At 44.9% G+C, this 14,229-nt stretch overlaps 1 protein-coding gene across 1 annotated transcript in view; it reads right to left on the bottom strand.

The window, feature by feature from the left end:
• Positions 1–9,380: 9,380 nt before the first annotated feature.
• Positions 9,381–14,229, bottom strand: part of LOC135829047 (uncharacterized) — a 33,905-nt gene continuing 29,056 nt past the window's right edge. The window contains exons 20-22 of the mRNA XM_065341453.1: positions 12,857–13,122; positions 12,344–12,413; positions 9,381–10,829 (exon numbers count right to left, since the gene is read on the bottom strand). Coding sequence (XP_065197525.1) covers positions 10,070–10,829; positions 12,344–12,413; positions 12,857–13,122 — 1,096 coding nt within the window. The 3' untranslated portion in view covers positions 9,381–10,069. The remainder of the gene's footprint in view (positions 10,830–12,343; positions 12,414–12,856; positions 13,123–14,229) is intronic.

The raw sequence follows: 14,229 nt of genomic DNA, 5'->3' as shown, positions 1-14,229 counted from the left end.
CCAGCTAACTAGCAGCCAACGCTGATGGCTGACTCGCCGCGATGCCGTTCTTGGGATTGGGAGGAAGCTGGGCTTTCTCCAGATGAGCTTTTGGCGGAGTCCTCTGTTGATAGTGACGTCGTCGAGTTGGAAACTGCAGATCCTGCCGCGATAGCGAGGAAGCGGTGTTTTCAGAAAACAGCTATTACCAAGTCTGAAAATGTTTCCAAAAGGACGCGAGTAGCTCATGAAGTGGCCATCAGTGCCGAAACACGGGTGCGGGAGTTCCCAGATGAGCCGCTCAAAAGCGACTGTGGCAAGTTAGTGTGCCTCGCATGCCATACAACATTGTCAGGCAAGAAGAGTATAATCAAGTCACATATTGCTACCGCGGGACACAAACAAGGAAATTCCCGTTTGGAGAGGGAAACTCAGAGTCAGAAACTGGTCAAGGAGTCCTTCTTGGCGTATCAGAAACCACTTGGGAAGGCTCTAGCTGGCACCGGTATGACTCAATATGACTAGTGTATGTGTTTGTACCTAGCGTACATGTTTACCTGGTGTTGTATTGTGTGTTTATCATAGCATGGGTGCAATATTATAGCGTTTTTCTTAGCCCAATACCGCAATTTTCAGGTGTTTATATTCCATCCGGCGGAGCATTATCAGCATTATTTGGAGCTTTATATGGTCTTTTGTCGAGCATTACTGAGAGCATTATATCCCATATTACCAAGCATTATCCGCCAACACCTAGCTGTCACTTGAAAAAAAACCTTTTATTTTCACTATAAAAATAGGTGATTAATTTCTTTTCCAGTCAATCAACAACTCATCTTTCTTTCATCAGGTATTAAACTTCACTGATCGAAGGAACCTCTTGGTGCTGTTGTGAGCAAGTGAGTGAGAGTGTATGTACATGTATGTGGTCGTCCACAGAGCGCAATGGTTGTGGTGAATGTCAACACAGAATCTAAAAGGTGCTACACTGATACTGTCGCCTAAACTTCAGCTCTAGGCTTTCCCCAAATTGACCGGCCCAAAAGTCACAGATTTTGGAGGGTTTCTTTGAGCATAGCCGAAATCAACCAGAATGATGTTGTTGCAAAGTCGTGTGACTCGTGTCCTTTGACCTCCTCTCAAACACACATTAGCTATTAGGAAGATCATTACTATTAAATTCGCCGAAAAGTAGACTTATCGAAAAATCGCTCAGCTTTTCGCCGATTTTGAAGTATTCCTGTGAGATTCGCCGAAAATGTACCAAATCTTCCAATATCTCACCAATTTTGAAGATAGCATGCCAACAATTATTTTAACGGATTTTCCCTTAATTTCCAATTTTGCAGCCGATTTGCGAACAATCAGTGGTTGGTCTCACCCTCTCCTCAATTCAATTGGCTGTCTTGACATGCCACGAGGTGCAGAAATAAATAAATAAAATAAATGTACTTGAATACCATACTAAAATACGTTCGCTGTTTTTAACGCGCGCAAAGCACAAACTTGGGCCTAGGACCCACGAGCAAGTTTATCACGATTTTGCACGCGCTTGGGTCACACGAGTAAAACGAGTACCACACACATGAGTTTGCCCGTCGTGTGAATCCCCTGTAAGCAAAGTATCAGGTTTTCACAGGGAGGAAGTTAGGACTGCTATCTTTCTGAGCTCTGCACTGCCAAAAGATATTCCACTTTCCGTTGGAATACATGTAAACAGAGTTTAGCAATATCACTTTGCAAGATTGCGAAAGATTGCAAGATTGCGAAAATTATCGAAATTCCTGCCGATGATATAATTTCAGAGATAAAGATGCGCCTGATTTTTAAACCGTGATGCGCAATTGCACGTCAAATGGGTCGAATTTAGCATAATAACAGGTTACGCCCAGCCGTGAGATGCAGCAGGCTAGCGTTGGTTTCCAAAGCGCGAGCCAAATAACGTGAGAGGAAACTTCGCATCACGTCAAATTATCTTGCAGCTTGAATTCTTTATTCTCGCCATGGCACCATCGCCTACAAGGTCAGCTTAGCCTTTCTATTGTCTCTTCAAGCACCTCCTAAAGACACCGCTCCAATCACTTGTGTACAAAGCACTCTATTGAAGTCGGATAGTGAGCCAATCTTATTCATGGAAAAAGACAAGCTATATTATCAGACTAATAACACCAACACTGATGTACACAGATCATATACTCACCAACACGGCAACATAGACTCACAAAATCAACAGGATCCAAAGACATTGAACTATCCGGCACCTAGCTTCTTCCTATTTCGTTTCGTCATGAAAATCGAATGGAATTTTCGGGTTTTTAACCAAATTGGTGGTGGTTCTGATCTACTCAAACTCAACGAACGCTTGGAGCTGCACTAGGACTTTGATTTTTGCAGTGTGGTGGCGTCTCTGCGGATGCCGAAGTCTCAGTTTAACTGTGTAAAACGCGAAACATAAATTTATTTACCTTGATCCACCCAACTATTTCGCAGTATTAAATTTTTACAACTCACGTAAGCAGAAGACACCTGTAACATTGTACTGTGTAACATTGTCCAACTTAGAGTGCTTGCACAACATGTACGGTGATTTGGTAGGAATGTAGTCATCTATGCAGTCGACTTTCACCACCTCCCCGACTTTAGCACAGTGGTCAAAGACCTGAGAGTCGAACACGTTTGCAACGCAGTCAGCTACAGCAAAAAAGGAAACACGAGCATGCATCATTGAGCAGTGTGGAGGAATACGATATTATAGCTGCACACACAATTCTCATCTCAATGCAAAGTACAAGGATACCTAACCTGTTTATTGAATGCACAACTCGCTTTATGCCTTCTTCCGTGCAACTTCATGCCAAAAGAGAGCAAAATGAAAGGACAGGGTGGAGGGCATTTCCAAATAATATTATTTCACTTCCCACTATTAGTATTTTTCGCCCGTCTTCAAACGAGTTTCCATCGTCGTTCGACTTGATACTTTTGACGCGGCATATATTGGAATAGAGCGATTGAGGATTTTAATTCATGCTGGGCTCTTCGCCCCGGGGAAGGGAATCCATCAATTCTTTAGACACTGGGAGAGCATATTGGCGGCTATCAAGTAATACATATACATAGATTCATAAAATTAAAATTATGGTTATTGCGTCGCTTACGATGCGCTTAGATAGCTAAAATGGTCAGCGACAAGATCTCACCTTGTTCCCGATCGCACCTGCAGGAGTAGTTGTTGGGCGAGTAGTTGTATTCGCAAGTAGCATGTTTAGAACAATTGTGGGTTCCCTTCAGACATTCCTCAGTCACTTTTTCTATTCAAAACAATACAACAATAATGTGTCCTTCTTCAGTTGAGTCTGACATGTTCATGACCTTAAAAGGTTCTCTGTGTGTATATGCAGCTACTGCATAATACCATTACAGATTTGTCCAGCTCGGCCAGAGTTGGTGATGTTCGACTTTCCTGGCCTGGTGCAGCTCCCATGCATTGTACTTGGGCCCAAGGTAGCTAGTATGCAGCGCGTGCTTTTGGTATCTGGCTACAGCATCAAGGGATGTGAGACGGGAATCTTCAACGCTCTTGTGCCATCATCACTAAGTCGCCATAAATAAAAATACATTTCATGTTTCGCGTGAGACTCCGCTGGAAGCTGAGTTTTCAGCATCCGCTGTGGGAACACCACCACCCTCTAGGATCAAAGGCGCAGATGCGGCATAATTCGCCATGATTACATTTTAATAAAACTAGTCATAAGTTTGCACCCAACCTGCCTAGGCTACACTCAAGAGAGCACTGCAGTTCAGACAAATCCATTAGAAGTATCGTCTCGACATTTCGGGCTTCATGACCATCATCAGCGGGAAGAGTCCCTGAAAATAAGTCATAAGCTGAGGAAATGGAAAAGGAAAACATCTGAAGAACACATCAGCTGTCACCAGGGCTGGAACGAAATACATTCACAATGCCTAACTCTCTGTGCAGTTTCTTGAAGCTTGCTATATCTAGTCCACCCCCCCCCATCCTCACCTCCTCTCACTCTCTTGAATACGTTCGTTGCAGTGTCTGACTGTTTTCTGTCCTTAGGCACCATTTGAAAATCCCTCAGGGCTTTGGTCACCCCCTCCCACCAGCGGAGCCCCTGGACGAAAGTTAAATTAAATCCTTTACTTACGAGCTAATTGCGATCCTTCACCGCCACCACTATCTGTACATGGAGGCAAGAAAGTTGTAATCGACTTCACTGATTCTGACGTGAACCATTTCAATTATTTCCGTTTTCCATTTTACCTACTTCCTCCGTATACAAAACTTCGTGACTTTTTTGAACGGTGTTTTTGAGCAAGAACCTGTTCAACGAACGGCGCCAAAGGCTGTCATCGACAAACCACGTCCATGTCGAGGTTAGTTTGGTTGATCCCGAACAAATTCTCCACGGACGCCATGCGTGTGAGGACGTTGCCGACAGAAACTCAAGAGTCAAATGAAAAAAACTAACACTTACTTGCTCGAAACTGACACAGTGACGAAGTGTAGCTCGTGGCTGGAACACGGAGTCACGCGGCACTCACTGCCCTGAAACTGGCCAGGCTCGTACATGCAGTGCGCAGCCCCATAGATCTACGCAGCGTGAGAATATAGAATGATTTGTTTCGCTCCCACAGCAAGATGAAACATTTCAGTCGTCGTGCAACCAGTGCAGACTCAGGATCAGAATGTCGATGGCCTGGCTTTCTTCGCCTGTCTCCAGTCAGACGTCTCCTTTGTCGCCAAGGGGAATCGCAGGGACCTCCTCGAAGCCATAGTAGAATGCTTGGGAGGATTATCCTGGCGAGAAAATGCGAAGCGTGTTGATGTGCTTGTACGACTCGTTTCACGGCATAATGGAGGTCGCGGGTTGGAACAACTGAATATAGTCGACACCGGGTCGTACACAGCTCTAGAGATGAAGAGGACGTAGCCAAAGTCCAGCGTCGGATCATCACTGCAGGTGACAAGAATATGAACGAAATGCGAGCGGAAGCAGCGACTGTTGGCGATGCGGAGTCGGCGTCGTCAGGTGACAATGACATGCGCGACCAAGACTGTGAACAAACTCAATCTCATTCGTCTGAGTTTCTTTTTTCTTTGTATATAGCTTGTAAACAGGTTAGACAATGCCACAAGTGTTATTCCGAGTCAAACGGAACAATTCCAGAGCTGTGCGTAGCTTTCAAAAAAAGGTCACGAAGTTTTTGTATACGGAGGAAGTAAATGCAATATGCTGTCTGTCAAACAACGGGTAACCTGCTGTCCACGTCTAGTGGCTAGGTGTGGCCTTGAGCAGTTGGAGCAGATTCGCGATGCCATTCCATAAAACATTACTCGGCGACCTAACAGATTGCGGTTTTGTGTCATCTTATTTCCGGCCAAACCATTTGATTTTGTCGGATTTCGAAAATCGTTGACGCAGAACTGTTCAGTGTCGTCTTACTTCCCGACAAACCATTTGATTTTATTGGTGTTTAAAAATCGTTGACACTGTTCAGTGTCATCCACCCTATTGACACTTTCATCTGGAATGGGATGCAGCACTAGTGTGCCCATTGGACGTCGCATGCATTCCTCACAATGTTCGTAGCAACTGTTTGACAATGGTTCTGCCGGGTACATGTACAGTCAATCCACACACGTGTTCTGGAACTCCGTGAACACGAACAATCAGATGTAATGTGGAAACAACTTCACTGTGGTCCGTCCATTCAATTTACACTCTGATAGATAGTAATTTAAATATATTGTCGAACATACATTAAAACACAACGTGATCTTAAGCCGCTTCAAGTGAATACTGCCCAGTGATCGGTGCTAATCCTCGCCCAAAAAAATCACCAACCGTTCCAGTGGAATGGAACTGTACTGGGTCGAAACGTAGAGGCTAAGCCAAATCAAGTTCAAAATATCATGCTAGAAGAGGTCTCTTTTCTTTTCAATTATATCCACCTGCCTGTCTGCACCCTTTCTCTTTCTCTCTCTCTCTCTATCTATCTATCTATCTCCATCTACCTCTCTCTCTCTCTCTATCTCTCTATCTCTCTATCTCTCTCTCTCTATCTCTATCTATCTATCTCTCTATCTCTCTATCTCTCTCCCTCTATCTCTATCTCTCTATCTCTCGATCTCTCGATCTCGCCGCTATGATTCTCCTTATCTTCCTATTCAAACAGTACCTACCTGCAGTGGATAGTGATATTGCAAGGAGCACAATCAGCAGGACAGTCCCAAGGGCTTGAAACATGGCTGCCATCCCTGGCGTTGCGCTCCTGCCTTCCCTGCCCGAACTGCGATTATCGGGAGTTCCTGGCTTCCCGTACGACTCCAAGGGGATATGCGAATGCTCTGGCAGCTGATGAGCCAGTAAATGAGGAGAGATTGTTCGATTGAGCAGCCTTATACTGAGACAGGCTATGGACTTATCGTTCTTGTCTTGCACAATAACAGCGCATTGCCTGGTTCTGGGAAAAGCCAACGCTCGCTCAGCTTTGCCTTCCGTTCATTTCTTAGTCTAGGAAGCCTAATACTGTCCAATCAGACCGAGTGATATGTCGGCAACCAAAGGGTCCAATTTACTGATGTCAGTTTCGGAAAATATGTGATCTTCGCAATTCCATCTGAGGCGGGACGCTAGGGTCCAATGCTGACGTGGCGGATGCGTCGCAAGTCAATTTCGCCAAGCCTGGAACTTTGAAAAGGGCAAGCACCTTACTGCTTTGGACAAGACCGCTTGTCGCCAGTTTTGCTCCTCTCCAAAGTAAATGTATCCAAGACGGGTCCGCGGCCATCTAACATTGAATCGCTGCTCAGGCTCTCTGAAACACCCTATGTTGCATTTCTTCTCATAATGCTTGTCTACCTTTACCAGCCTGTCTCTATTCCGCTGATACTCAGACTCGTACATGTGCATTCACTGTGTCGGATCGGGAGTGTCGGTGTCCCAGACGCTACTCCTGAACTACATGCTTCTCGAAAAGTACCAACATCTCTCCACAAGTTTCGCCGTGCTGATTCAGAGCAGTAAATTTTGGAACTCTAGTCGGAACGGGAGCCTGTCGTCAATGATTCAGGCATTGTTCTGTGCCAAGGAACTCCTATTCAGGAAACCATCTCTTACATTTGTGTGCCGCAAAGTCTAAGACGGCGTCACCTATTCCGCACTTGGGTGATCATTCCGCTGATCGAGTAAGAGATCCCTAAGTATTCCATGGCTACGCTCAATGTCAAAAGGACAAGATCGCTAATAGTTCAGTCAAACAGGCAAATGAACGACGATTTCAGCTACCCCACTTAGTGCTCAGAACTAACAGTACTATTACTTGACATACCAGCGGCCAGCCGCCTTTGTGAAACGGCTTATGAGAGGGTCCTAACATATAATTTGGGAGAACCACGCAAGTACTGAATACTCAATAAATGACGTTTTTTATACTTCACGATCACTGATGCAACCGAATAACAAACTCAAAAATCATGTGTACCTACCTTTTAGAAGTACTTCGAAGTAAGTGTGTTATGTTGTGAGACAATGTCACGAAAGGGATAAGAACATCATGTAAACGAGGCAAACTTTCTAAGCTGAAGTTCTGAGACTTTTAAACTGTCTCACGCATGGCAAGCTCCGAGGTGACACCCAGCAGGAACCATGTGTTTCTGCTGCAAAGAATGTAGTATGATGACCCTGAACAGACACTCATTGCCTGACACCAGCAGCGCGCTAACTAGCAGAATAGCAGTAGTACCCTAGACAAAAACATGGTCTTCATGCGAGCAGTGGTCCTAACAGGCGAGTCAGACTACGGCCAACTGTGGCCACGTTTCTACGCTCAGCGATATATTTTGCCAATTTCGATCGTGTTTTCGTTCCGTCACGCTGCTGCTAATAGAGATATAGCCTTCTGCAGCTAATGTCGACATCCTCTAGTCGTGGTAGACACCTGGAGAGAGCTGAAGCAGCGATATCTCCTCAGGATCTGAATCGAAACTGCCAATTTTCATCGCTGAAGCCATCACAGCATTCGCTCACCAAGTAGCAGCGAGAGGGAGGGCAGCGATGGCATAAAATCACCACGGCAGGCGGAGGTCATCCCCTAGTAACTATTTCTTGTCTTCTCAATCACCAATCCTCGCTCGACGTGAGTAGATCAGCAAAAACTGCATATCTCAAATCTGAAATAATTGCAATAATTTGAATATTTGACGCAATTGTTTGCGTCTGGTAATTAGACGATACATCCGTTTTCCGCCCCTTCTGTTGCTGTTCATGCATGCAACAAGTGCCTGTGGTATCCTTTTGTCACTGTGCGTCCCAATGGCCGTCCCTGATACGTCTATACTTTATTTCAAAGGTAGCGATCTCAATTGTCAGAATTACGCACAATTGGCTCATAATTGGGTATTCCGTGTATGCCCTCTACTAATAGCTGCATGCTAGATTACAGTACGTTGATAAATGGACCCATTCATTACTATACATTCAGAAAAACATAACTTGCACCTACAATATGCGACTAGATTTTACCCTATTAGGTCCATCATTGACGAGGAGTACCCTACGCATACATTAGATGCGCGGTACATAAAGGGATAAGCTAGCCAACACCCAGGCACGCATGTAAGCACCCGACTAGTACAGTGTAGCTCCGCAACTAACGAACTTCATATGCTGGTTATATTTCCTACAGGCTCGACATTCTCACTGATATCAAACTGTCCTGCTGTGAAGTTTCACGAGTGAATGAGCTCCAGGTATAGCCTGCGCTAGCGCCTTTACTGATGTAGAGAATGGCATGGTATTGTTCGTTTTTTTCAAAAGCGCATCGCTTCCATCTAACAACACCATTCGCATGGAAAGCTGCCCAAAGTGGTCAAATTCTTAACTGGACGTTGTAGTCAGCCACTCAGTTCAAAGGTGCTCATGTGCAGCCAGCAACAAATTTCCTGGTCTATTTTAGGCGACTTGGCGTTAGCATTGCACACCAAAGTACCTGTCCACTGTACATGCATGCTCGCATGTTTTGCGCAGTGAAATTCACAAGTTCGTTACGAACGTGTACTGTCCGCCAGGCGATTACTGGACCAGTGATGAAAACACTCTAATCCAGAAGGTTAACTACAGTTGCGCTCAATGTAATCCGACCCAACGTGCAATCCTGGCGCCCTCAACTTCCACGGCCCTTGACGCCCTGGAAGTGGAACGAATGCGGCTGGGCCTACACATGTACGCATGCAATGATGTAATCGGAACTGGTGGGCGTCAGCTTTGCACTTCGGGTCGGATTTCAGTGAGCGCATCTGTACCACACTCATGTCCAATGTAAAGAAGAGGTTGGTGCGACTTCAGCGATACAACACACAATTCCCGAGTCATGTATAATTTATGAGTAATGGGTGTAAGCAAGAAAGATGTCAATTAGAAACGCGCTGCGCATGCACTGGCTGGTAGCATACATGATTGTAAAAACGTCATTTGGTTGCCTTGCAATTAACAATTGCGATTAAAATTGAATTCCTGTGTGGGTCAGGTGCTATAAAAATAAGGAATCAAAGAAGCAAACACCAGAATATTCCTGAGCCAGATTATTAAAAAATGAAAACACAACGACACACAATCGTACAGGTATAAAGCTGACAAGGGTATCAGATGCACAGATTCAATGGTCATAGATGAACACAATGTGGCAATTTGAACAGTTATGCGGATGTGATAGTCTACTCCATCACGAATGGAACTGGAGTTCACGGGCTGCACCATTGCTTCAGATTATGCGGAAGTCATCACCGCTACCCCAATGCAAGACGTGTTCACGTATCATTATTAGGAAATTGGTGTATCAATAATGTGACCGGAATCAAACAAATCAAGCAAAAGCATAAAATTAATAACCCAACTGATATTGCGAATCACGTGACTCATAACGATGTGCCTGAAGTCGGCCATCCGACTACAATTAAATCAGGGTAGACGCAAAACTCAATGCAGCATTATCACTGCAGGATCACAACTCTGTACCCAGGACGAAGATTCACTCCTCCGCTAGTTTGGTCTGTTCATCATCAACCTCATCCTTTTTTCTGATTTTCGTTTAATGAGAAAGATGTGGTGGCTGAGTCCTCAGTCTGGTGTACAGGATTCGACTCCAAGGGTGCACAGACAGCCGCAGGTGTGTTATCAGCCATAAACGACATGGAGTGGTCCAAAATTGTATTCGGAATGACAGCGCTGGTGTCTGCTGAGCTCTCATGCATGGTGCACGACTCTAGTGTGGAGCCTTTGAACGACGTAGTGCCTAGCGTCGGCGCTCCACTCCCGTACTGGGGTTCCTGCCTGCCAAAACCGGAGCGGTATACGCTGCGAACCTTGCCAAGGGTGCTGTCTCCGAAATCTGCAATGCGCTGGAGTGTACCTTGGAATCTGAACGAGCTGGAGAACATCGTGCTTCCGTCGCGTCCCGACTTTCTTGACATGCTCTCGCTCCATTCCTTTCGCACATCTTTCGAGCGAACTGTGTGCACAAAGATAAACAAACCCTGCAGTGTGTTCAGGATGGCGAAGATATACTGCACAGAGATATGATCAACGACCACAGTCAGCACTCCAAACACCCAAGTAAGACCTAGCATCAAGGATAGAGACACGGTGATGCGAAGCAGGTAGAGTTTCCCGGACGTCTCTTGCTTTCGGCGAGCTGTCTTCACGTTTTGCGAGCGTTTCTTCAGTGATCTGATAACTGCGAAGAGAACGACGGCATTGTAGATGAGCGTTAGTGTCATCGGAGCTATGAAAGCACCGTAGAATGCTGCGTCATTCGATATCCAACAGCTGTACAGGACAAAGAGAGCAAGATGGCAACAGCACATGCCACTTGGTGCTTAAACAGTGGGTCATATAATCTATGTTTCACCAGCACAGTAGTGCCACAATAGCAAATATTTGTAGAGTTCGGTGACCACACTCCTAAGCTATATCCTTAGTACAAAAGGATGAGTATACTTCTATACCGGAGTCAGATACTGCCTTATAAGAATCAAAGGCTGTAACCACACAATATCACTGGATTTGGCAAAATTTCGGATTTTGTTCAAGGTTGACTCCTTTTATTCTAGGGGTGGCCTTGTTCGCCCACAATGATGGTTTAGTCCAGAGACGAGTGCCATAATTTATATTATTATTATGCGTGTGGCACCCTCCCATCAAAAAATCTGCATTTCTCTCAGTTTGCAATGAGCCCACCTACGTTCGATTTATGCGTGGTTACATCGTGCATTTTGTAGGTACCGGGGGGCCACGGCTGTGCCTCAAAGAGAGCCTCCTTTTTAGATTTTTCATTTTCCAGCTGGAATGCGAACCTGAAATCCTCGAGTACAAAACTGCCACGTCGTAATTTTCTACTTGTACGACAAGACATCGACGCACATGTGAAACTCACGTGCACTAGCTGCCCAGTACTCCAGAACCCTCTGGGCCATCTTGCGCTGCTGTTGCAGTCCTTGCTGATGGATCTTGTTTGAAGTTGCTCGAGAGCGATAACTTTCCGATTTTTTTTTTAGGCATATCTAAGGAACGCATGCAGGCAGGCATATTGGGATGGTCTAAGACCATGATTGAGAAACCGAGGGTACCAGATTCAAGTCCTGCTCGGAAGCGGAAGGAATTTTTCCAGCCGTGCTGCGACCCACAGTTTTTGGGAACTTGTGGCCTGGCACGAGGGTAACATGGATGCAGCTAATGGGATTTCGGTCTTTTACCACTTGGTGTTGCGTCTGATCTACTCACCTCCCACCGTTTAGGCGCTGCATCTGCGCCTTTGATCCTAGAGGGTGGTGGCGTTCCCACGACGGATGCGGAAAACCTTTTTTAAGGAACGCAGCGTTTCCGGAACAAACTTTCACAGTGGGTGAATGAGGTCCGCCTAGGAATAACACTTATCATAAAAGGAGCCAACTTGGAGCAAAATCGGAAATTTGGCCATGTCCAGTGATATAATATTTTGGTCATTATAGATATTGACTCTCAAAAAACGATTGAATTTGTAATTACTGAAAGGAACAAGGCAAGCCAGTTGACTGGAAGGCAACAAGGGCAATGCTTTTTTAAGCAGATGGTTTTAGCTGTTGCACTTATTTTTTGAAGTGCAAAGGGGTGATATTAGGAAGGAGATACAGGCAGGAAAAGAAGAATTCAATTTGGGAATAATCGATTCTGCAGAAGACCTTCTTTCCCTTCTTGGGTACAATTGACTTGGTCTCATGCAAACGTCTGTGAAATCATTGATCATGCGCATATCTAGAAAACAGGACACAAAAACAGTCATATTCCTACAAACCATAACTCACAAGTTTTCGTTACCATACGCCGTCATGTGTGTAGATGCAGCTGTCACCAGCACCACTAACACCGGTACAGCTACACATAGGGAAACAAGTGGAATAATCTGTGCTAAGTTGACAGTGTCATATCAACTTCAATGGATGCACATTTTCAACGTCGTATAATACGTAGAAGATCAACAATTGAAACTTCCCGCCTCTCTTCCCCCCCCCCCCGTTCTCTATAATAGCCTTAGATAATGGTATCAGCCATCCATACCCAAGCAAACCAGATTCCTCTAAGGCATTGACAAGACTTACTTCAGATGCAGTCTATTCATCGACACAACCTCTCCTGTATACACCCCTTGGCCAAGCACCCCTGGCCATTCCAGGTTGTAAAATGATAAATGGTGCCAGATGTAAAACAAATCACATGAAAGCATCGAGCTCATAGAGATCTGCGATACTCATGTTAACCTTTCTACTTCTGCTATGGCATGCCATACGCATAGCGTGCCAGACAGTTCTTGACCTTACAGAAAATCAGAATCAATAGGTTGCGGAGCAGAGTTGCAGCTTGTCCGCCGAAGACAATCACCAGCTGGGTGTAGAGAAGAGTTGCATCTGCTGACATCCACATGAACGCCATCAGCAGGAGTGCATGGAGAACTAAAGCCACAGCCTGACACAAGCCCTTGCTCCAAGCGGCCGGTGCTACTGCCGACACAAACAGCAACAGTGCGAGGAAGAGAGTGATGCAGAGTCCAAACATCAGCTTTTGGTGGTTGCGGGAGCGAAGTTTCCTGCGTTGGATGAAAGAACACAAGAACACCACATGAAACACAACAGAAAAGAATACATAATCCAGGTTTCAGCTTCATAACCCTGATTGTGTAGAATGCAAAGATTGTTGTAAAGGTATGATTGCTTCACTCTAGCGAATTCATCTTGCTAACAATACAAGCACACCACAAATATTCCAAAAGTGAAGCAAGTATATTCCACACAGATTATGTTACCATTGAAAAACAAGAGGCTGACTATAGTGAATTTCTCATCGGCCAAAATTTGTTGATTTACAGTATAATGAGATAAAAAGAAAAGAGGGAGCAAACCAAAAGTAGATGATTATTAGAGAAATAAAAATCCGCAATAAATTCTGCAAATACTTTTGTCTACCTCATAATATTCAAACCGATTGAAACGTTTTTGCAATACAGTGATGTGGCCAATCAACGGAAAAAGAAATTTCCATCAGTTCTTATAACTTGTACGATGAGCTAGGCAAAAAAGCATAAAAGCATAGCGTAGGGCCCTGAGCTTCCAAGCTCTCTCGTTAATCCTCATGCACGCTCAAATCGATCTGCACCGCGCACCACTGTCTATCGGCGCCATGAAAAAGAAAAGGGACGATGTTATGAAGAGAGAGTGAGAGAGGTGGAGCATGCGACGTTCATGCCTGTTGTGCTGTCGGCAAGTGGTGGCATGGGAAGAGCTGCGACATCACTCTATCGCCGAATCACGTTATTGAGAGCGGAAAGGAGGAAGGAGCAGTACTCCCACGTAATATCTTACATCAGATGCCGTCTCTCATTTGCTCTGTTGCGATCATGCATCATGTGTTTGCGGGGTTCACGGGGTCTTTTCCGTGAGCGATCGGTTCGGCATCCGGAGTCTGCTGAGCTGGTTGTTGCTGAGGCCCAGGTTGCTTGCATGTAAGAATCTATAAATTGCAGCAGATCATTTTATTATAAATACTGGACATGGATAGTGAATTAAACAGTACTCAGTGACTTTTTACATTTTACAGGCTACGTTTTATTATTATTATTATTATTATTTGAAACTCGGATGTTGAGCCATAAATAAATGTGGAAGAGAAAAGGACATATGGATACGAGTTAAGAGTA

Source organism: Sycon ciliatum, chromosome 13, assembly GCF_964019385.1.
Source record: "Sycon ciliatum chromosome 13, ocSycCili1.1, whole genome shotgun sequence".
Lineage (NCBI taxonomy): Eukaryota > Metazoa > Porifera > Calcarea > Leucosolenida > Sycettidae > Sycon > Sycon ciliatum.
The sequence above is the reverse complement of the archived record's forward strand: the minus strand, read 5'-3'. Positions and strand labels throughout refer to the sequence as shown.